Source organism: Cynocephalus volans, chromosome 11 (genome assembly GCF_027409185.1).
Source record: "Cynocephalus volans isolate mCynVol1 chromosome 11, mCynVol1.pri, whole genome shotgun sequence".
Lineage (NCBI taxonomy): Eukaryota > Metazoa > Chordata > Mammalia > Dermoptera > Cynocephalidae > Cynocephalus > Cynocephalus volans.
The window spans coordinates 36,464,832-36,489,131 of NC_084470.1; the positions used below are offsets into that span (position 1 = coordinate 36,464,832).

Genomic DNA, 24,300 nt, shown 5'->3' on the forward strand with positions numbered 1-24,300 from the left:
GAAATGTACAAGTCTGAAGTGCACGTTCCTTGAGTTGACACACGGACACACCTGTCCACACCTTAAATTTCAGACACACGGGGGCATAATCAAACGGGCTGCTGGGTGTAGGAATCTGGAGCCCAGAGGTGAGGTCTCGGCTTGAAATGTAAATTTGGGAATGGTCAGAACAGTCTAGTTAAGACATGAGACTGGATGAAATCACCTAGAGGGTGTAGAGTGAAGAAAAAGGGTCTGTACCCTGAGGGTCCAGCGTTTAGAGGTCGGGGGGGGGGGGGGGGGGGGTGGCAGAACGGGACGGGGGGGGGGCTGGCAGAACGGGACGGGGGGGGGGGGGGGGCAGACTTTGGGCAAGCCCCAGCAAGCCGGCCCTGCCCAGGGTCCTGGAAAGTGCTTCTGCTATGCCCCACGAGGCAGTCCTTGGTAACCACGGGAGGTGACCTCAGGCCCCACTAGGCGGGGGTGGGGGGAGGGGCAGGTCTGCGGAGGTGGGCGTGGAGGGGGCGCCCGGCCCCAGGCAGGAAGGTCAGCCGGGAGGAGAGGAAAGTGGGGAAGAGGAGGTATAGGGAGTGGAGGGGAAAAGCGGGCAAGCAGAGCGGCTGGGAAAGGGGGAGGAAAGGGAGAAGGGAGAAGCGGAGGAAAGAGAAAGGGGGAGACGGGGCGGGGCGGAGCCGCCGCAGCGGCCGGGGGAGGGGCGGGCGGAGGGAGGGGGTGTGTGCGCGGGTCACATGGTCACGGCTGCCCTCCCCGTCAGCCGCCCTCGCTGCCGCGGTGCGCTGGCTGCAGGAAGCCGCGGCACCGCTTTTGTTGTCAGGGTCCCCGCGAGGATCGCCGCTCGCCGGCTGCCGCCGCCCTTTCTTACTGCGGCCCGCTCTCCGGCCGCGGGGCCCGGGGCCCGGGCGCCACGCCCGCCCTGCCCATGAGGGGGCTCCGCGACCACCGCTGCCGCCAGTCCCGGACGGCGCGGCGCTGAGACGGCGGCGGCGGCGGCAGCGCTGCCTCCTCTGCGAGAAGCGGGCAGCGTCGGCCGCATCCCCGAGGGCACCATGGAGGTGAATGCGGGTAAGAGCCGGACTGAGGCGGGTGGGGGGGGGACAGCGCAGGGGCGCTCGGAACCCCTCAGGGCACTTCGGGGTCGACGGCCGGGGGTGTCCTCAGGGCCAGCGGGGCGGGCTGGCCTGCCGCGCGCTGCGTGTCTGCTTCGGGCTGCGTTCCCGTCGCCCCCCGGGCAGCCCCGCGCCCGCCCTCACGCCTCCCTGCAACGCTGCAGCGCGGCCCGGCGGCGCCGGCCTGGCCCCCCCTCACATGGCCGGGCCGCGCGAGCCACGTGCGCCCTGTGTTTACGTTCGGAGGCGCCCGGGCGCCGGTTGGCTGGGCGGGCGCGTGACGCGGCATTACATAATGCGCGCTGAGGCGGCAGCGGCGGGCGGGGACACGTGAGGCCGTTCGGCTCCCTGACCCACATTCCCCGGGGCCGCAGGGACACTTGGGGGCGGGTGCGCGCGCGCGTGTGCGCGCACGCCGGCTGGGAGCGCCACAGCCTCCCGGGAAGCCCTGCCCCTTTGGAACCCTCCGGGGTGTGACGTGGCCGCGATTCCCTCCTCCCCCGCGGGGTTGCACGTTGCGGAGGAGGCTGCGCGTGCGCGCCCGCTGAGCCCCGCGGCCGGGCGGCCCCGGGACGGGCCCTGGTGACGCGGTGCACCCGCTGCCACCCGCAGGGCCGCGAGGTGACCCCGAAATGCGGATCCCGGGCCGGCAGAGGGACCGGTCCCTGGGGATGCTGGGGGCCGCAGACCTTGCAGGTCCTGAGGAAGAAGTGTGGGGCGAGGGCGCACCGCAGGCCGAAGGAGGTGCCCGGAGGAGGGCTTTTCCGACCGGAGACCCTGGGCGGAGCTCTGAGAGGCGGGGCTCCGGAACAGCGCCCCGCGCCCTGGACAGCCCCCGCCGTTGTGAGGATGTCGTCTCACTGCTTACAAAAAAAAAGGTTTTCTCTAGGGCATGACCTAACGTATACAGTCGCAGTCTTCAGAACAGCTCGGAAATTCCCTGGCATTGTACTGTAAACGGGTCACACCAGTAGCTAGGCGCTCATTTTACTTATAGTCAGGGTGATTCAGGTGATCATAGGTGACTGAGATCTTGAAGAATACTGATCATTCTTTGTTTAAATTAATTTTTAAAAATCTGTGTGTCGCTGAAATTTCCTGAACCTGATCAAGAGAATTTGGCTTTATAAATCTTTCTCTTGTTACGTTGCCGCAGAACAATACTGTGCTCCCTTCCCCCCTTTTGTCTGCCTCAAACAAATGATGTTTTTCATAGCTGAAGCAGGTGAGGATCCAGGAGCAGCCAGTTTTGTTTTTAATTTTTGAGTTATGTGCATCTCTAAGAATCATGCCTTGATAACAAATGTAAATTTTCAACCTGCAGTAAAAATAAAGTCATTTTCTAGTTGTTTTAATTACCTATGGGCCTACTTAGCGTTTGAGGTACTAAAAAGAATTCGGTAACTGTCGTGGACTGAAACTTTACATGATAGGAATTTAGAGGTTATCAGCCTCAACCCCTTCTAACCTAGCCTTTAGCATGAACTCCTCCAGCTTTGTAACCTCATAAGGTGGGGTGGCTCAGGTGGATAAGAAGATTTTCTGTGTTTGAGCCTTCCTGGAATATGATCACTGATTTTAATCTTGTCTACTGGAGCTATAAATTATAAAAATTCCTCTGCATGGCTGTTGACCAACCCTGTGCCCCCTTCAGGTCTTCCATTTCCAGTTCTCATTCTTTAGTCCTCGTTCAGTGTTGTTTTTTCTGATCACTCACCCTCCTTGTTGCCTTTTGGGATGTAGCACCCAGAAGTGAACAGGCTCCTGTGGAAGTGGTTGGACAGTTACCAAGTTCCAAGTTGTCCTCTTTGTTTGGGACCCTGCTGCAAATGAATTCTTGGGCAGTCTAAGTAGCTTTTTTTCACATATTGCCTTGCTGACTCATGGTAACCTCGCAGTCTTTTCATGTGAACAGTTTTGAAGCTAAATCATTGTGCAGATAATTGCTTAACCTCGAGTGTAGGAATTTGCAGTTATTTTTCTTAGATTTTCTCTTGTTCATTTGGCCTGGGGTTTTAGGCTGTCACAAGCTGGTACCCAGTATGTTAACAATTTCTGCCATTTGTCTGTTAGAGGGATCTTTGATAAGCGTTTCCTTTAACTTCCTTCAAGATGTAAACGTTGACTAGGGTGGGGCCAAATTCAGTGCTGTGTGGCACCCCTCTGGCCTTTCCCTGCAGGTTGATATTAGTTGATGTACATCCAGCTACCGATCATTTCATCTTACTGTCCTATAATGCATGACGCTCTGTCTTTACTGTCTCCGTGCCTAATAAAGATGTGAAATAGTGAAGTGGTAGGAGAAATTGACTCCATAAGTTCTTTTTGTGTATACTAAGTTCTTTAAAGTAAAAGGTAATTCATTGCACACACTTCATAACCGTGGCTGTAATTCACATTTTAAAAATTGGAAAGCAGTCCCACACAGTCTATTCTTTTCTTTGCAAATCTGTATCTACTATGTTTTTCCAAACATGGGAAAAAAACCCAGCAGGAGATGTAAGAACAAAGAAATTTTCACTTAGAGAAACAGCAAGATAAGGAGAAGAATCAGAAGTGAAGTAGAAGTTGCTTGATTGTGCGGTTAATGGATTCAGAAGGTAGTGTGGAAATAACCTAGAGAGCAACCAGTGGGTCCATACGACACACTAAAGAATGAAGGAAAAAGAAGAAAGGGTAGGGAGAGTTAGTTTTGTTGAACTATTCCGATTGAACTTTTCAAGTATAATGATGGCAAAATAATAATCACTAGTATCTGTCGAGCACTTAACTATGCCAGGCCCTTTACATGTGTTCCTCACATTAATTCTGTGAAAGAAGGTGTTGTTGCCACCATCTTAAAGATGAGAGGCTAAGTAAATTGAAGTTCAATAACTTACCCAGGCAAGTGGTAGAGCCAGAATTTGAGTCTGCAAAGTCCACTTGGGGAGCACAGACTGTTAACTACTATTCTGTAATAAACTAGCCTACATAACATTTACATTTGAAGGTTTATGTGCAACTTGGTGGTCCTGTTGTCTTGGATGTGAATACTGTATGGGTCCGCTCAGTTTGCAGTGGTATAGGGTCATAGCTGGTGGAAAAGGGCAGGCATCTGCAAAGCCTCTCAAATTCATCAACCCTTTCTTTCTAAATCTTGTTGCTAGTCAAGCTGACTTTTTTCCAGATACTCTATTACACCTTGGCCCCTCTTTTCCAGCAATTCACATGGAAACAAAAAACTGTGTATTTTACAAAATAAGATCTATTTTTGTCACCCCGTTTAAAAAATATAATCTATTAAACGATACAGCACTTACTATTTTACATATACCTCAAGACCCCGCTTACATACTGTCAACTTGGCTGTGTTTACTGCTCTTGATCTCTGCTTTCTTTAAAGAGCTCATGTGTGATCCTCAGCAGTTCACAGTCATTTGTATGAAACATTGCTCACATTTCCCCAGTTGACCTATAAGGCTTTTTAGGGAAGGGACTGTGCTGTTTTCTGGAGCCCTGACACCCAGAGCACAATTGGAAGTTTAGTGTTTCAGTTAGATCTACTCTACCAACCTGTGAATAGGCATCATTAATAACCCACTTTTAAAATGAGAAAACTGAAGCTCCTTGGTGGTAAAACTGTTTTGTTCTAAGTCATCAGGCAAAGAAGTACAGTTATGAATTGAAGTCAAGCATACTTTTTAGGATGGGGGGGCAGTGGGAGTGGGAGGGTTTTGATGATGGACAAGCCTAGAAAAGGGGTAAGAAAACAAACCCTAATGTATGCAGGAACAGTAGGTGCTTCCCAGCAGTACAAAATTGGATTTTGATTTCTGGCTTGTCTGAAATTGACCACTGGGTAAGTCCTAGCTTGGGAACCTGGCCCAAGTCCAGGGTCCTTTTTGACTAAAAATAGAGAAGACTCTGCCTCAGCTAATTTTAGTGCAAGGCGTCTAAGAATTACATTCTGCCTGTTTCTGGAGATGTTAGGACTTGCTGGTTCCGGGATTTTACCTTTCTTGCTTTTTCTTCAAAAACTGTGTGCAAAACCACTTTGATAATTCCTTTTGTGAGCACCATTTCATTTCAATCTTGTAGTAACTTGCAGATATTCCCTTTTTATATAAGATGGCTCCTGTGTATAGAAATTTAAAGTGACTTGCTTGTCCAGGTCTTCTCCGTAAGAAGTAGTAGTCTGTATTCTGGAATTGGACAGCTTTGACTTTCATCTCTGGCCCTGCCTCTTAGTAGCTGTGTTACTTACCCTCCCTGAGCTCTGAGTTCCTCATCTATAAATGGGTTAATGGGAGTTTTTTTTGGGGGGGGGGGCAGCTGTCTGGTTTGGGAATCCGAACCCATGAATTTGGGGTTATAAGGCTGCGCTCTAACCAACTGAGGTAACCAGCCAGCCCCAGGTTAATGGAAGTTAACTCACAGGGTTCTTATTAGAGTGAAATGTGATGTGAAATTGTGTCATTTTATTCTTGGCATCCAATTAGGTACTTGGTAACTTGTTTCACTTCCCTTTCTTTATTGGATTGAGGAACTACTACATATACTCCTTACCTTCTAGGAAATTAAAACCTTTTTTTTTTTTTTGGCAGCTGGCTAGTGCAGAGAAACTAAAATTTAACCTATTTGGGTTGCTGATCATCAGGTTGGTAGGTAGGTTGGTGTCTGGTAGCAAGAGTAAATGCTAAGACAACTAAATCAGTTTGAAGGTCTTGCTAGGAGAATGCAGCTGCTTCTACTAGATGGGTCGTCTTCGATTTTATGGTGCCTGGCACAAATGCTTGAATTCACTAAAGATAGGAATTGGATCTTAACTGGATTTATGATAGCACAGTAGTTTTTCTTTGGTTTGATTTTTGGAGCTTTTTGCAAAGGAAGTTGTTTTTTTAGGTTATTAATTAATTACAATACAATACCTCCAATTGCCCAGTCAGTGCTTTTAACCAGTTCTGGATAGCTCTGATTTATAACAGTTTATTTCTAAGCTGAGGTAGTCAGAAGACTTTGTGCACATAAATGACTGACTCAAAATGCTAGCCCTAGGAAATTCTTACTTCCAAAGAAAAACATTGCTTTCTCATTTTTTATCCTCCTGAGAAGTTAGGTATGAATTTGTCACCTAAGCCTCTGCTTTGGAAAAGACAGTTATCTGTGAGACCTTCCTTTGGGAATTTACTGAGGGCTAAGAATAATATTTGTATCCTATTCTGAGTGAAGACGCATTTGTGAAAAAAGTAGCAATTTGCTAACACCTGGAATTTCTGATGTGAACCTCAGACCTCTAAAATTTTATAAAGACGGGTGGCTCGATTTTATAAAGACGGGTGGCTCGGTGGTTTTACTCATTAACATGACATTAGATAGGCTTCCAGGTTAAAATGGTTTCTCTTTGCATTCACAGGGTGTTAAAGATGTTCAGGTAGTTCTATCAATGAAAATATGAACCTTTGAAAACTAGTCCAATTTGTGTTTGAATTTACTGTAGCCATTTTTTGAGGGGGGGGTGGCGGGTCTGGGGATCTGAACTCTTGACTTTGGTGTTGTAAGACTGTGCTTTAACCAACTGAGCTAACAGGCCAGCTCACTGTAGACATTTTAAAACTTCACTGTGCAAAGAATTGCCTGGGGAGCTTCTTAAAAATTTTTGCACGTTCCTGAGGGTGCCTTCTCTAGCCTGGCAGGGCCTTGGAAACATGTATTTTGAAAAAATACGAGGTAGTTTTGATGTATTTTACATAATTTCTCTGTGTGATGAAAATAAACTCAAAGTTGGGAAACTTTCTCCTTGAGTTTAGAGTCTTAGGAGCTTTTAGATTTTAAAATCAGTGGTAGATGAAAACTGCTCTTGATCACTTGTTTTCTGTTGAGCACAGATGAAGTAGTTGGCTTATGTCAGTGATCCTTGAATTTTAGTGTGCATCAGAATCACCAAGAGGGCTTATTAAAGTTCCTGAGAATTTGCATTTCTAACACATTTCCAGGTGATGCTGATGCCCACGGTCAAAGGACCACACTTTGAGAATGGTTTGTAGTTAGGGACCACATTGCAGGAAGAATATTAATTGTAAAGCTCTGGTTTTACTCTGGGCAGGTGAGATGCATATGCTAAGAGAGCATGTGGGAAGTGGGTCTGAGGGTAGGAAGAGCAGGTTAACACCTCTTACCTCAGGACTGATGCCAGGCATGTGCTTAATGAAATAATAGATGGAATTATCCATATTATTTATATTGTTTTTCTTTAAAAATGAGTGCATATAGTTGAACTTATGCATATTAAGTTTGCGTATGATGAGCAACATTGTGTGTCTCTTGGCATAGCAGGCACCTATTTTATCTTCTCTTCTTGGTTGTACTCAAACCACTTGAGAGTTGTGCTTGTGCTTTACTCTTCAGGGGTTTCCTAGTCTGGATATATAATTGGTGCTTAAATACATATTTGGTACCTAATTTCAACATGACAGGTTAAAAGGGATTTAAATTTTCTCTGCCTGTTTTTTTCTTTGGAATTGTTTTGGCCTCAGCATTTTGCTGTGTGGTTTTTTTTGTTTGTTTTTTAAAAAATGACTGCTAAAGTATGGAACTTACCTTAAAAAAAAAAATTGGGCAGTCATTTCCCTAGAGCAGTGGAAGTTTTCATTTCAGAGTGAATGCTTAAGTTACACTTGTTACTTTGGAAAGGTACAAAATTCTCCACTTACTGCTCAGTATAGTCATTTCTAGATAGTTGTCAGAAATGTGATGTCTGTATTACTTGTGGCTTCCTAGTAATGTTTTATACTGCTTGGGATCTGTTTGTGTTATTAGACGTGGACTTCACAAAGGCAGAGAAGTAGGCCTTAAAAAATACTCGTATTTATGGCAGGCTTATTACCCGTAAAGCATGTACAGAGAATTAAGAGATGCTGTGCATCTAGGTGCTTATGGTTTAGTTGAGAAATAGATGGAAACAGGCAAACAATAGCTTTAAGTAAGAGTTTAGGACAGCGGTAAAAGAGATATTACTAACCTTTGTAGGTGATACACACTGAAAAAGCCAATAAATGTTGATGATGGAGAGAAGAAGAAAAGAGACTAAAGTAGACCTTGGCAGAGAAGATGAGAATTAGAAAAAAAAAATAGAGAAAATTACTTGTTTGGCTGGGATTTGGAAAAATAATGTATTTGGCCATGAGGTTACTCTTGCAACATTTTATCTCTGAGAGAAGAATTTTAAAATTATACCCTGAGAATAATTTTAGAGCCTATTTCTTAACCTGGAAGGTTTACAGTCTTTAAGAGGTCAAGTCCAGTTTTCAGAGGGGCTGTGGATGTTATATTGATGTAGCTGTGAATGGTGTTTTTAGAGTGGCCCTGTGGAGAAGGAATTAGCTTCAGCCTTACTGTTAGTCATTCTGTTATAGCATGCATTCTTCCTTCCAGCCTCCTTAGCATTTCCTATGAATAGCGAGTCAGAAGAATAAGTAGTGAGTCTGGATTCCTTAAGAACTGTTTAGAGATGAGTGCGCCTGCAAGTCCAGTGGCAGAATGGGGTGGAGAAGGGAGAGTTTGGAACTGGGAATCGGTGGATAGTCATAGAAGTCTTCAGGGAGTATCAAAACAAAGGTTTGGGGAGCAACAGCTTATGAAAGGTTCCCCATTTTGAGATAAGTTACTTACCTGGAGTTCCAAATGTTACATCTGTTCTTGATTAACTTGTGCTTTAGCCAAGTACCAGGGGGAGGCAAATAAAGTCATTGCTTCTAGGATTGTGTCAGATAAAGGTATAATGGAAGAGGCAAAGAGGACCAGAACCAGATTTCTTTACAGCCAAAACAACTTTATCTACTGTAAGCTACAAAGTCACTCAGAAATGTTTTTGAGTCCGTTTAGGAAAAGATTAGAAAATGAAAAGCTTTAGTTTTGGGTCTTTGTGTGCTCAGAATAACCAAACTTAGTGATAGCCTTTTAAAATTAGTGGGAGTTATACATGCTTTGAACTTTGTGGAAGCAGGAAGAAGAATAGGAAATAAGTTACTTTTTACTTTTGGTATAAGCAAATGTTTTATATCAGTAGCCTGTTTCTAAAGTTAGTGACTTTACTGTTCAGATTTGCAAAAATAAAAAAAATACACTATCTTTTATCTAATTATTTTATTTCCTCCCTGTTTTCTAGGAGGCGTGATTGCTTATATCAGTTCTTCGAGCTCAGCCTCTAGCCCTGCCTCTTGTCACAGTGAGGGTTCTGAGAATAGTTTCCAGTCCTCCTCCTCTTCTGTTCCATCTTCTCCAAATAGCTCTAATTCTGATGCCAATGGTAACCTCAAGAATGGTGATCTCTCCAATATTGAAGGCATCCTGAAAAATGATCGAATAGATTGTTCTATGAAAACAAGCAAATCGAGTGCACCTGGGATGACAAAGAATCATGGTGGTGTGACAAGTAAGTTACTTTAGTTTTTTAAAGGTTGCTGCCATGAATTGCAGAAAGACTTATTTTATTTTTTCATAAGGGGGACTATTATGTTTCTGGGTATAATTTTCACTCTCTTCTGGGTAATCATATTCCTAAGTTATAGCTTAGGGATTGTCATAATTGATTCTTGCCTTAGAGCAAGATATGTGGTTATGTACTCTGCCTGACCATGTTCCCTCAAGGGTACCCCCTTTTACCTCAGTTTCACAGTTGTCTTTCTTCTGGATTCCATAACTGAATCTTGTGTCTGGAACAGAGTACTTGTTTGTTGAGGGAAGCTGTTTATTTTCATGAAGTTGGAGTTGGGATTGAGATAACCAAATGAGTAATAGGATTTGGATTCCTGAGTGAGTGGAAGTTACAAAGACTGGTATAGGGGATGGATAAGAAGGAATGAGACCTATCTGCCTACGGTAGGTGAGTTGAACTAGTACAGCTACCAGTGGAGACATTACTTATTGATGACTTCTCTTCCTTAATTCTTAATTCTTATTTAGGAGAATTATTTTCTTAATTCAGGTTGCATATCTGGTGTAAATTAATTCCAAATTTACAGAATTTTAATGTATGTTTAAAATCATCAGGAAAGGAAAAAAACCAGCTTTCTGAGTATTTTAAACAGTCCCATAAACTGTGTTTAAAAGAAAGCTATAATTTCCTTTGATTTAATTTGGCATACAATTTTTTTCTTTTACATTGTAAAAGTAGATATGTATCCTTTTAAAACATTTACAAGTTAAATGAAATAAAGTGTTCAGTTGGAAAGAAAACATACAGTGAAGATATTTCTTCCAGTTTTTCACTTCATGTCTGTTTGTGTACTAGAATTTAGTGGCATGGTTCTACTGTGTAAAGTCTGTGGGGATGTGGCATCAGGATTCCACTATGGAGTTCATGCTTGCGAAGGCTGTAAGGTAAAGCATGCTTTTGTTTCTTTAAGCTACTGATTCTGGGATGAAAGAAATAGGGGTTAGTTTTGCTAATTTCCACAACTGATAGTCTGGGAGGGAGAGAAGTCAGCTGCTCCTCTTAAGTTTTAAGCATTTTATGTAGTGTATTAACATAATTTGTTTGGAGTATTCTTAATTCAATGAAAGTATGTTATTTTTTTTTAAAGATTTTTATCAAAATAAATTTGCTATCTCAGTTAAACATACCTATGGTGTGAAACCAGATGCACCAAGTGGTCATTCATTAATAAGTCAGGCACAGTTGTGGATGGAGAAACAGCAAGGAACAAGGCACTACTACTGCCTTGTTGGAACTTTAAACAAAGTTTAAACCAAACTTTGAATTAGATCTCATCAGATACTTTGACATGCTGACATACTGGAAGCTGGGAATAATTCCTAGGAATTTGAGAAAATGTGATATTACTAAGAAATAATGCAAAGTGAGTGAAATAACCTTGAATATAAATTGAGCACTTGGGAAAACTACATTTTATTTGTAAGTAGTTGACTACTTCCTAATTGTTGCTGTTAGAGTGTTGGTCAGCTAATTCTAAGTGACGTAAGTGTCTACCTTCCTACTTACATTCAGGGAATCTCTCCTTCTCTCTCACTCTTCTTTAAAATCTGGCACAATCCTTTCTCCTGAGTGTCAAAAACTAGCATAGTGAAGACACTTGTTCATGCTGTTTTCTGACTTGAGTCCTGAAGCAGGAATCCAATTTGGCAGGATATGATGGGTGAATAAGATAATGAATATACATGTTGAAAGAGGAAATATTTTCTATGGTGGCTGTGAATGAGTTTGGTAGCTTTTAATGGCTGGGTCACTTCACAAACTAGTTGGTATTTTTTATAAATGTAGCACTTTTCCAGTGTTTAAAAAATTCTCTCTCTCTCTCTCTATATATTTTTTTAACAAAAATGTGAAATAATTGTGGGGCAGGCATTATTCTTACTTTATAGCTAGAAAATAAATACACAAACCGAATGAGGCAGGCTGTGTATTCTTGATAATTACACGTCTGTACAATTCCCTTTAAAAAATGTGTCTAGCTCAGCTCTTGTAGTGTTCAAGTCAAGTGTATATAGTATTACAGTAGTAAAATACAAAAATGTTGTATCCCACAACTAAATATAGACTCATGAAATATATGGTTAGTTATGATATTCAAGAAAAATGTGGTTTAAAATAATCTTGGCAATTGTGTTCTTGAGTTTTCTGTTCTCCCTGGAACCATTAACTTGGAGATCTTTGAAGACCTATTACAGAACATGTATTTAAATTGGGTAGTAAAAACAGCTGTAGTGGACATCTAGCTGGGAACTGTCTTTCCTTGGATCATTAGTTGGTCTGTGGGTTTGTGGTATAACACTTACCTGCTGCTGACGTATAGCCAGGGAGATCTGGCATGTATAAATATCCTTGCCGTTGTTAGCAGGTAATGATCCAGGAAAGACCAAGCTTTACTAATGTAATCCAGAGTTCTAATGAGAAAATTATAGCTATCAAACACATTTCTCTGTCAGTTTTTTAAGAATCGGTCGTTCATATTTCAAGAGTTTTGGAGTTTGTATATGATTAAAAGTATGAGATGACAAATGTAGCTGCAGGCAGGGTTTGGTAACAGGGTAAAGTGTAGTACAAGGAATGCTTTGGGAAAGCACAAAGAATCTTTAAAGGGAAGAAGAATTTTGTTTGGCTAGTAGTTATAGGTGCTTATCAGTACCAGTAAGAATCCAATTAAATTCTGTTTTTCAATATTATATTTCCCTCTGTCCTAAGCCAAAATTATTTCCCAGCTAGCTAGTCATATACTAAATAGTTAGGTGTGGGGGCAGTGCTTATACGGAGTTCATCCGGCTGTCTTTAAATGGATGGGTAAGTCTTCCTTTGTTCTTAGGGTTTCTTTCGGAGAAGTATTCAGCAAAACATCCAGTACAAGAAATGCCTGAAGAATGAAAACTGCTCTATAATGAGAATGAATAGGAACAGATGTCAGCAATGTCGTTTCAAAAAGTGTCTATCTGTTGGAATGTCAAGAGATGGTATGTTCCCAGTTTAAAGAGTGTTCTTCTTAAAGTGTATGGAGCTTGGCTTTTATTCCTCAGCATAAACCAGAGCTATAAGCCAGTTACCAATGTTCCTCTGATGCTTAGGATGAAGCACGTTTCAGAAAACACATTTTGATGCCGTGTAGTACACCAGATTCATTAAAATCAAATTTTAGCATCATCATCCTAGAGACAGCTTTTGGCTCAACTTTTGTGTGGCTTCTTGTAAAAAGACCCATTTTTTTTCTGTACATTTTGAATACTTTTTTTTTTCCCCCCTAAAAAAATACTTAGTTGTTTTTTGATACAGGGATCTTTGGCTCTTTCTTCTGGATTTCTTAGCATTACTGAGGAATCCATTTCTTATATGACTTACTTCTCTCACTTTCTTAGCCATGAGATCATAATATGCTTTAGGGGCACAGATTCTGAACCTGTAAAAGGGAGATGCAAAACTGAAAGAAACGTTAGGGTCTGGAATGGAGGTGGTTGCTCAATTCTGGCATGATGCATTCCCATGGAAAATAAAAGTTGTGGTAATTTATGGGACTATTAGTATTATCTGTGGGACATCACTGGAAGATTTGACTCTTCTTTGTGCTTAGGGAAATAATTTCAGGATAGTCTCTTTCCGTTTTAAGTAACATAACAGAGGGGTATGAAGTTTCTAGAGGGATTAGTCTAATAGGGTTAATTAAGAATTGCTAAGAATGAACTTTATACTTATCTAGGGAAGGGTCATTTAAGCAATCCCTTAGGTTACTCTAACTCTAATATGTTACTGATACAGAAATAGAATATTGCAATAAGGAGTTTCTTGAATAACAGATTTTTAGCAGTTGATGTTTTATTTTTCAATTGCCTGAAATTTTTTTATAACACTAGAAATATTACTGCTATAAAAGTAGTGGATGGATATTGTGATTGCCCCAAAAGATTAAAACTGGCAGTCATTTGTGAGGAAGGAGTGGAGGTAAAGTATGAGACACGGTAAAATTGTTTGTCTTTGGTAGTGATAATGTCAGAGGCTACAATTAGATTAGTAAGGTTTTCTTGCTGGGTGGGTATATTGAATTTTTATTATCTCTGTATAAGTATTAGACTAGAAAGAAGCTTTTCTTTCCCTCAGGGATAGGAATATTGGAGATAGACACCTTCTAAGACTAGTCTCTAAAAGAATGGAGGATGACTGATCTTATTTTTATTTACTTTATTGATTTTAATTAAAATCCAGCAAGTTTATTTTTTAGTAACTGCACTTCTATTGATTGTGGTATTTTTTTAAAGAAGATTTTCTTTTTTTAAGAAGCCAGAAAAGAAGACAGCAGATGATTTAGTAATTAGGTCTTAAGAGTAAGGTTACAAAAATGAATTGGCAAGGGTCAGATGTTCAAGAAGTGATCATACCTACTAGGTTCCATTTACGTTAATGGATGTGTGTGCCTGAATCCCGGGTGCCTTCTTGAGAACAGAGCCCTTAGCCTTATTAATAAAGGGTGTGTAGTAATGCTGGTATGCTTCAAACTGGGTTTTAGCAGTTAATTTCATATTTCTTTCTTAGATTTTGTTTATAAAATACCATTCTGCTTAAAAAGTTAAGGAGAGAGGTCTTCTCCTTAACTATATTTTGGGAGAAAATTTTCCAATTTTCTCCCACCATCTCACTTCCTTTTGTGCATCAAGATCAGCAAGTTTAGAAAAATTTGGGCCTGGGGTCGGCCCGTGGCTCACTTGGGAGAGTGCGGTGCTGATAACACCAAGGCCATGGGTTCAGATCCTGTATAGGGATGGCTGGTTAGCTCACTGGCTGAGTGTGGTGCTGACAACACCAAGCCAAGGGTTAAGATCCCCTTACCGGTCATCTTCTTAAAAAGAAAGAAAAATTTGGGCCAGAGATATATAGACATTTTTTACTTGTATGACTAGAGGCTGTAGCTGTCAGAGATAATTTTGTGTTATTCTTTTGTACAAACAGGTCTTACTTAGAATATAGATGTTAAATATCTTTTTCTTCAATAGCTGTTCGGTTTGGTCGTATCCCTAAGCGTGAAAAACAGAGGATGTTAATTGAAATGCAAAGTGCGATGAAGACCATGATGAACAGCCAGTTCAGTGGTCACTTGCAGAATGACACATTAGTAGAACATCATGAACAGACAGCCTTACCAGCCCAGGAACAGCTGCGACCCAAGCCCCAGCTGGAGCAAGAAAACATCAAAAGCTCTCCTCCTCCCTCTTCTGATTTTGCAAAGGAAGAAGTGATTGGCATGGTGACTAGAGCCCACAAGGATACCTTCATGTATAATCAAGAGCAGCGAGAAAACTCAGCTGAGAGCATGCATCCTCAGAGAGGAGAACGGATTCCCAAGAACATGGAACAGTATAATTTAAATCATGACCATCGTGGCAGTGGGCTTAGCGGCCATTTTCCCTGTAGTGAGAACCAACAGCATCTCAATGGACAGTACAAAGGGAGGAACATAATGCATTACCCAAATGGGCATGCCATTTGTATTGCAAATGGACATTGTATGAACTTCTCCAATGCTTATACTCAAAGAGTATGTGATAGAGTTCCAATAGATGGATTTTCTCAGAATGAGAGCAAGAATAGTTACCTGTGCAACACTGGAGGGAGAATGCATCTGGTATAGTGAAATCAATTTTTTGCTCACCTTGTGTTGAGGAAAGCTTTGAAAGTTTTCTTTTATTTGGGGATATGCCAACTTGGGAGGGGGTCAGTAAACCTAAGAGATTTATAGAATCAATTCTGTGCAGTATTTTAGATCAAATAATTTTAATAAATATTATTTGTTGAATGACCTAATTTCACACAGAGCTAGGTACAAGCATGTGATTTGATTGATACTGTGACTGGGATTAGGATTTTATGTAAAATATGATTCATGTAGAATTGGTCCTTTAAGCATTCTGATTAATTAATACCTTATTAGGGATTTTCTCAAAGGGCTGATTTTAGCTTGCCATAGTCAGAAATTCTTTGATTTCTGTGGCAACAGGTTTTTTTTTTAGCCATTATAATGCAAAAGGGTCTTTGGATATATAGCATAGATGCTTTATTATTTGAGGATTTAGGAATATTTTGATTTAATAGGCTAGTTTTTAAGGATTTTCTCAGACTTTTACTATGAGATGAGTTAATGTTCATATCATTCAAGTTTTTTTTTTTTCACCAAATACAACATTCTACATGAAAGTACAATGTTCATATTCAGCCAAAATTTCATCAAAAACAGCAGTACTTTACCATTTCTGGTTTAAACCATGAGGTCTTTAGGTGTAGTGGTTGGTATTTTCTACCACCAGGTAATTCAAGTCTTTTTTCATTTTCAAAATATTTGACTCTACCCAATTTTCATGTTAGATTTTTTTTGTCCCTTGCAAGCATTTGAGTCCATGGATCTGAAAGGTGACCTTATATTTTTGTTAAGCTTATTGGCTGCCTCAAGGAGGGAAAAATCTGTAAGCATTTAGGTTCTGATTTTATGATATTCTCCATGGTTTTAGAATTATCCCTTTCCTTGACCTTATATGGATTTAGTGAAAATTTAAAGGTTGATTTTATTAATAGAGTATATGGTGTATATTTCATCATCTTTTTAGTGGTTTTGTAATGTCTTTGGCTTCCTATTTTTCCCTTCTCCAGTCCTCACTTAGAAGGTGCTCCTTTTATCTGCTGTCATTGTTTTCCTAATTGAACAAGGGGAAGTCAGTGGTTGTACCATTGCTTATGAAATAAAGGGTCAGTGACCTTTTTAAAAGGGCACCTCACTATTTTTTCCTTTTAGAAATTACAACATTGTAATTTCGCCTATTTTAGAAATAAGTGAGACATTGTATATTGATAAATAAAAAAATAAAAAAATAAAATTAAATGTGGATTTGAGCCCTAGGTCTGTGACTTCTAGCTGTATTTGGATAAGTCACTAAGTGAGAGTCTTATTTCCTCATCTAAGAAATAATGATCATTATCTACAATAACTAACAGGGTCAAGAATCAAACAGATCTGTGTGCATTTGTTTTGAAAACCGTAAAAGCACTATATACCAGCATAAGATGTCAGCAGTGTACAAAATAAACTCTTATACCTGTGCAACAGGTTTTTCAAATAGCTTGTTATAAGATTATGGTATTTTTGCTTAGGCTACATCTCATATGATAATAAGTCAATTGCTGTTTAAATTAGGTTTCCATGAGGCTTTCTATAGTAAGGGAGCAGTAAATGGAGAAAGTGCTTAATATCAGTAGATTTTACTTGTTTTGGGGGTTATTTTTATGTTGGGGTTTCTGGTGATTGAGATGCTGCTTTCGAAATTTCTTTACCACCACTCACAGTTTTTAAGAGTTTTTCTGTTTTGTGTCTACTAGGTTTGTCCAATGAGTAAGTCTCCGTATGTGGATCCTCATAAATCGGGGCATGAAATCTGGGAAGAATTTTCGATGAGCTTCACCCCAGCGGTGAAAGAAGTGGTAGAATTTGCAAAGCGTATTCCTGGGTTCAGAGATCTTTCTCAGCATGACCAGGTCAACCTTTTAAAGGCTGGAACTTTTGAGGTATGTTTTATTTATTCTGAATATTGACACAGGGCATGTATTATTTTATTTTCATGGATGTTTTTATTCTTTTCTAAGTAAGTATTTATAGTCTAAAGTCTGAGACTACCAACAAAAAGAATAATCATCTCAAATTTTGGGAAGAGGCTAACTAAATCCAGAGTTACTTAGGACTTGAAATATAGGTGTTCTGTATCCCTGGCATACAAACTCCAAGTTCTAGTATTGCTTTCAGATGTGGATTTAGCAGTTTCTGCAGAGTGTTAGACACTTAGTACAAGCCTAGCCTGGTGTTTACTGCACTCAGTACAGAATAAGAAGGGTGAATAGAATGTAGTTTTTGTCTTTTAGGGTATTGTAGAATATTTTGAGGATATATCAGACATTTCTTATGTTTGACCTCAGATCCTCTCAGCCTTACCTTGCTTCAGGATCCTTGATTACTTTTTTTATTCCAGCTTCTCTCTCAGTGGTGCATTGTGCCTGGGCTTGGGGGGCAGCTGGTGCCTCTCTTAGTGCTTAGTTAAGTGCCTCTCACTTCCTGTCTGCCCCGGGGCTTCTCTACTGTTGCCGAGATCTGAGAAGCCTTGGGTACTGCTTAGAGCTCACTTAAGCATAAATGAAACTCCAGGTGATGTCTGTGGGCCGAATCTTTTAAACATTTGATCAATGGGAGAACGGAGCCAGGGATATATTTTCACTTCTCTCTGGATGGTCCCACAAAATTGAGCTATGAGTTGCTCTTGGTATCAAGTGGTACCAGCTCAATAATGTACATCCTAATATTTCATCTGTCTCCTTTCCTGTCTCATTTCCTTTTTCCTCACTCCTGTTTTCATGTGTACCAATTCACATCCTATATAAGCTTGTGCTTTAGGCTCTGTTTTCTGGAGCACCCGGGCTAGAACAGAGAAGAAGCCATATTCATAAATAAAATAGCTATGGAATATTTCACAAGTCATACTCTTAGGTTAGGCTTTTCACTTTAAAGGAAAACATTATAGACTTAAGATTTAAAGCCAGAGGGATGTTAGTGATCAAGTTCTATTCACTCATTTTGGAGATTAGGTAACTACTGCCTAAAGAGATGAAGAGACTTTTCTTGGATTACCAGTAAATTCATAACACATCTAGGACTAGAGCACAAGTCCTGGACTTTAGGACTTTTATTCTTTCTACCTGGTGATTTGTCTTGGGATTGCTCTGTTCTGAGGTTAGCACCATTTTCATAGAAGGCTCTTTTGGATTGTCTTGGGTAAAACAAGTCTTTGCTTGGGACATTGCAAAGGGAAGATGTTTATTCAGTGTTTCTCTGGTTTTCAGAGAACTGTGTGACACAGATGGTACCTACCATTTACTGTAATAGAGGAAGTGCTATAGCTAAGTAATGTATTTGTTAATTGATTTGGTTTGGATATCAGTTATAACTTGGTGTTTAGAACACTTGTGATAGTTTTCTTTGTGTATAGTCTCTTTGAATTATGGTTTCTTGAAGTAATCTAATTAGAGTATATCTTACTGCGTTTGCCTTGGCTGCACTTGGTGTTTTGATGTTTCCAAGAGTTGTGCACTAAAATATTGCTCTTTTTATTTAGGGCATAGAGACCATGTGATATACTTGGGAGCTTGAAGAGTTTCTTTAATGCCTTTGGCCAGGGCCCAGTTTTAAACTTCTTGGCATTATTACTCATTTTAATTTTATATTTGTGTTTCAGAATCTTTGTTAATAGAGAGAGTTTCAGAGTATCACAGGACTCAAGTATTTTGCCGTTGGTGGCTGGAATGTCTTTTGATGTTCTTCTTGGAATATTTATTGCTTTGATACAGAATTTGCCTTAAGAAAGTAGTTCTGGGTAAAAATAAACTCAGTTTTTCTTTTACAACTTTCTTTTATGTGTAGCGTGTTTCCTAACTGACTCAAATACTGAGTTATTTTTTAGTATACTATTGAACTTCCTGAAATACATTTCAGTTTTTTTCTTTTTCCAGGTTTTAATGGTACGGTTTGCATCATTATTTGATGCAAAGGAGCGTACTGTCACCTTTTTAAGTGGAAAGAAGTATAGTGTGGATGATTTACACTCAATGGGAGCAGGGGATCTGCTAAACTCTATGTTTGAATTTAGTGAGAAGCTAAATGCCCTCCAACTTAGTGATGAAGAGATGAGTTTGTTTACAGCAGTTGTCCTGGTATCTGCAGGTAAGCATGCTGGTTCAGAATTGTGCCACACCTAGAATATAGTGACCACCTGGGGAGAAGGTGATTAGGTTCTAGCAGTTGATTAGGTTCTAGCAAGCTATGTAGAGGGAAGAAGGCCTTAAGGAAGATGCTGAATTATATGAACCTCTTATTTTTGCATACTTAATTTTTCTTATCATGACAGTACAAGTCAAAGAGCTATATAGCAATAAAATAATGTTTAGATCTGGGCCTTGCATTTACCACTTTTCGTCTTTAGCTTTTGTTTGTAATTTTTTATGAGTCTAGATCTTTATTTTATGAATTTATTTTCTGGGACATTGTGTATCCCCAGGTAGGTGGTTCTTATATGAATCTAAGCTTTAATTAAAATATAATGTGGGTTACTTGAAAATGTTAAAAGTACCAAGAGGTGTTAGTATGGTTTGTTGCAAAGATACTTTAAATATGAGTTGTAGGCTTTTAGCCCAGCTGTGCTGACGAATTTTCTGTGTGACTTGGGTAGTAATTTTATTGTTTTCCTCTTGGTTATCTCATCCTATCAAAGGAAGGAGTTGGACCATGTGAGCTTAGTATGGTAACTGGCACAGAATACTCAGTCACCATTTGAATGAGTGGCCAAGATTTTTGAATTCTAACATTTAATGCTTTTTTTTATATGAATCATTGATGATGTTTCTCAGTTTCCCTGCCGTCTTGCATTTATATTGCAGTTATTTCTGACCAAGGTATTTTAATTCAGACAATAACCATTAAAGCAGAGATTGTTACTCTTAATAGCAGATTGGAAGTTGAGACATTCCAGGGGCCATCTAAGTAAGTGCCAGTCAGTTTTAGGTATCACTTAATTTTAAACATTTGTTGGGAATTTTGTAGTATTTTGGTGTGACTTTAAGTTTTTCATTTTCTTCCTACTGTGTAAAGAACACTGAAAGGCACTGTGAGGGTTATAAGTATGTTATAGCCACTGATAATGTGGCTGAACTATAAATTAATAATTTTTAAGGAGAATACAGTCCTTATGTAACTTAAAAGGCATGTACATAAATGAAATAAAGACTTAATGCCATTTGGAAGCATAATTTGGTCACTTTTTCTGACCACCTCTACTTGTATAATTAGAAATGCATTTATGACATGGGAATAGAGTGAAAGGAATATGTGAATAAGGGATATGTCTGTTTTCTTAGTAACCTGGTAGTGCCTTTTGCATTTTACCTACCATTTGCAGAGTTCTTAATAAATAATTAGAATTGGTTTGAGTTGACATCAGATTAATAATCTTTTATTTTGAAATCAAAGATAATCAGTACTTGCTAATTCTTTATCGTGTGTGTATATATATATGCCTTATGTGCTAGGTGCTCAGGGGGAGACAAAAAGCATTAAGGCACAAGCTTGCTCTCAAAGTGTTTGTGTTCTATTTGGAGAGAGAGAACATAACAAAAGGCACTAAACTGTGTAGTTCTGACTGAGGTAAGTAGGAGTTACAGAAAGGAAGATGAAATCATCTGAGAAGGCTTTGTAGGGAAGATGAAAGTACAACTGGAATTTGAAGGTTGTATTATTAGGTTTTCCCAGCAAAGAAAAGATGGAAAGAGCATGAGGATAGGGCAGGGGAAGGGACAGGTGGCCAAAACCTGGAGCATCCTTCAAGGAGGAGGGGGACAAAAAGGCTTGAGGGTTAGGGGAGTACCAGGTTGTGGTCTAACAGCTACAGGAACTAGGTAGAGAAGTTTTAACTGAAGTATGGGGTAGTGGAAAGTTCAGTGTAGTTTAAGTAGGGGAATTAAGGAGTGTGGTGCTGTTAAGTAGGGGAATCATCAGGCGTGAACAAAGTGATATTCAACATTAGTTCCGCATTTTTATTGTGAGTGGATTAGACAGATAAGTCATTACAGCTGGAGAGTCAGGTTGGGAGGCGGTTGAAATAACATTAGGTATGAGGCGGTAGAATGAACTCTCCTGAAATAAGTTAAGGCAGGGGAGATGAAGGAGAAAGGACATCATCCCAGACTAAATAAAAGAAATGGTACAGTTCAGAGAAAAAAATGAAGGTGAAGGGAAATTCTGTGCCAGGAACCATGCTACTTACTTCATTTATATTTTCCACGAGGAACATAATTTTTATTTTGTTTTAATCTCCTTTTGAAAAAGCTTTGTTTTTCTTTTTCTGAGATTAATGTGGAATATTAAAATTAATATGAAATATTAAAACCTTTTGAAAATTTAGAAAATATTAACATTAAAATAAAAATGATAATATCAATACCAAAAAAGTAACTTTTAACATTGGGAGTCTTTATCTGTCCATATACAGATAAAGCAGGTGAATGAATGGATCCATCCATCTATCCATTCACCTGCTTTTTTTTCTTTTCTTTTCTTTTTTTTTGGTGGCTGGAGGGTACTGGGATCCAAACCTCATTCACATGCTTATTGATGTATATTTTAAAAGTTTGAAATATTAAGTGGAAAAGACTGACAATAAAAGAATACAATGCGTTCTAATTTTTGTTATGTCTATAAATGAAGATATGCAAGCCCACACGTATATCGTTTTCATGTCAAATTTAAATCTTTACCACTTAAATGACTTGCTATTTTTCAAGTGGTTTCTAGGCAGGAAAATAAAATTCAGAAACAACAGAAGAGTATAAAATTAAAAAGTCTTCGCCTTCTTCCTCTACTTCCTTATTTTTTAGAGAACTGGATTTCTAACTGTCTTTCTAATTTTCTGATGGTTGGCCATCCAACTCTGAATACAATGCTTAACTTTTTATTTAGTAGATATAACTGGTAAATAAAAGTACCCTCACTTTTCCCACTCAATTTTTATGTTTTATTTTTCAGTTATTTTATTGGTTTTGTGTATAATTTCAGTGTTCTCACATTCTTTTTTTTTTGTCTTTTTCGTGACCGGCACTCAGTGTGCACCGGCCATTACCCACATAGGATCCGAACCCGCGGCAGGAGCGTCGCCGCGCTCCCAGTGCCGCACACTCCTGAGTGCGCCACGGGCTCGGCCCGTTCTCACATTCTTTATCCTTCACTTTTACATCATCTCTCTTGGGTAGTTTACATGGAATCTCTTCATTATATAGGGAGGCATACCCTGGCTTCCTCCATACCTTGGCTTCTTTTGCTGTACCATTTCTTTTATGTAGTCAAAAATTAAATACTTATATTCTGTTCTGTAACTGATTGTTTTTGATGCTTTGTTTATCAATCGATTCTCAAAGTTGAAAAGTAAAAAATCAGCATTTATCGTATTATGATTATGTAAATAGTGCTCATAGTGTTCACACAGTGGGGTTGAAGTGGTAGAAAAGATAATGTAATTCTCTTCCCTAAACCTCCATGCACAGGTAACAGATGGATTGTTAATTTACATTCTCTATCAATTGTTTAGAATTAAGCAACATTGTAGTTTGCTTTATCTTTAAAATAGTTTTTCGTTTCCTTGGAATGTATAGTTGCCTTTTTGTTTGTATGTTTTGGTTGTTGTCAGAAGAAACACTAGTTAATTTCTAGTTCTCATTATATATATAACATTATCCTCACAACAGACCTCTGATGTGAACTAACAGTTATTGAGGGATTTGAGGAACAGAGGGGTTAAATAATTTATCCAAGGTCACATTTTTAATAATTGGATTAAGCAGGTATTTGAACTTCTGTTAGTCTTTCTTCAAAGCATTTCCATTATACTGCTTGTTAACAGAATAGCTCTAGCTGTTAAGGGGGAGAGAAATCTCAAACATGATATTTGCCTGTGAGATTGGAAGAATCCTGATGAAGGGGGATTATACCTGGAAGGTAAGATTTTTTTCAGGTTGTGTAGTGACATTAGTCACTTACATTTAAAGGTTGGGGACTGGCATGTAGGCATGAGGTCAAAACTCATATCTAGATATAGATTTCAGTTGTCTTCTTAGAGGTTTTTGTTGAAGGAATTTGACTATCATCCTGTAGGAAATTAATATACATAGAAGATTTGGTGAGGAATACAGCCTTAGGAATGGGATGAAGAACGAGCTAAGGAAGTAGAAATAGATATGTCATAAATAAAAAAGCTGAAGGAGTAGTAGTATAGCATTTAGTGCACCATTTAGAAGATGAATTTCCACTTGTCTGTGCACCGTAATGTTACAGTCTCCAGAAGATTGTTGTTTATGATCCAGCCTGATTTGTAGTTGGGTTCTTTGGTTTTGAAATCATAAAAATCATCGTTTTAGAAATTGAGGCTTTAGAAAAATTTAATACAATTTACATTTTTAGATATAGGCATCCGTTTACCTGAAATTCTGAGTTGTTAAACACAAAATATTCACTGAAGAACCAACCGCTTATCATGCTAGTTCACACTCACATCTCCTTCCCTACTTATTTGTTTCTTTCTTTGCCCATCTAGATTATTTTGTTTGTGGGGATGACTATCATTTTTTCTCGGTTTTTGGTATTGTAAATTACTGATGAGATGATCCAAACCAGTTACATTCTTCTGACAAAATATAAGCTTAAAGGAAGGAATTTTGGTTTGTTTTGTTCACTGTTGATTCCCTAGCACCTAGAACAGTAACCAGCACATACATTCAGTAAGTGTTTGGCAAATGATTTAATGAGTTAAAAGGATGTTTTTAAAAAAAACAATTAATTGACTATCAAAGGCAAGAGAGACTCTTGGAAGCATCGTTGAAGGCTTTAAATGTTTTTGCAAAGATAACACTTGTGATTGGCCAAAGTCAAATATCAAGAGAAAGAGGTCTTTTGTTCATCTGATAGTTCTTGTCTGAAAAATTATGACCCCCAAACCAATAGTCAACATTCAGTTTGTTTCTTTTTCCATAAGAATTAGCACATAGTTGTAATAATAATTCAAAGTTTTATTAAATGTAAGATAGATATTAAAAAAAACAAACATTTTCATCATTTTTTTTTGCATTTAGAATTAGTCGGACATTCTTGCC

The 24,300-nt window shown here is 39.4% G+C and overlaps 1 protein-coding gene across 8 annotated transcripts in view; it reads left to right on the forward strand.

Annotated features, from left to right (window-relative positions):
- The first annotated feature begins 741 nt into the window (after window positions 1-741).
- Window positions 742-24,300, forward strand: part of NR1D2 (nuclear receptor subfamily 1 group D member 2) — a 146,073-nt gene continuing 122,514 nt past the window's right edge. For all 8 annotated transcript variants that reach the window (XR_010024859.1, XM_063113662.1, XM_063113659.1 and 5 more), the window contains exons 1-7: window positions 742-1,062; window positions 9,250-9,516; window positions 10,375-10,463; window positions 12,404-12,548; window positions 14,574-15,202; window positions 16,945-17,130; window positions 19,120-19,330. Coding sequence is in view for 7 of the 8 variants with exons in the window: in XM_063113662.1 (XP_062969732.1) it covers window positions 1,047-1,062; window positions 9,250-9,516; window positions 10,375-10,463; window positions 12,404-12,548; window positions 14,574-15,202; window positions 16,945-17,130; window positions 19,120-19,330 (1,543 nt within the window). In the remaining variant the exon portion in view is untranslated. The remainder of the gene's footprint in view (window positions 1,063-9,249; window positions 9,517-10,374; window positions 10,464-12,403; window positions 12,549-14,573; window positions 15,203-16,944; window positions 17,131-19,119; window positions 19,331-24,300) is intronic.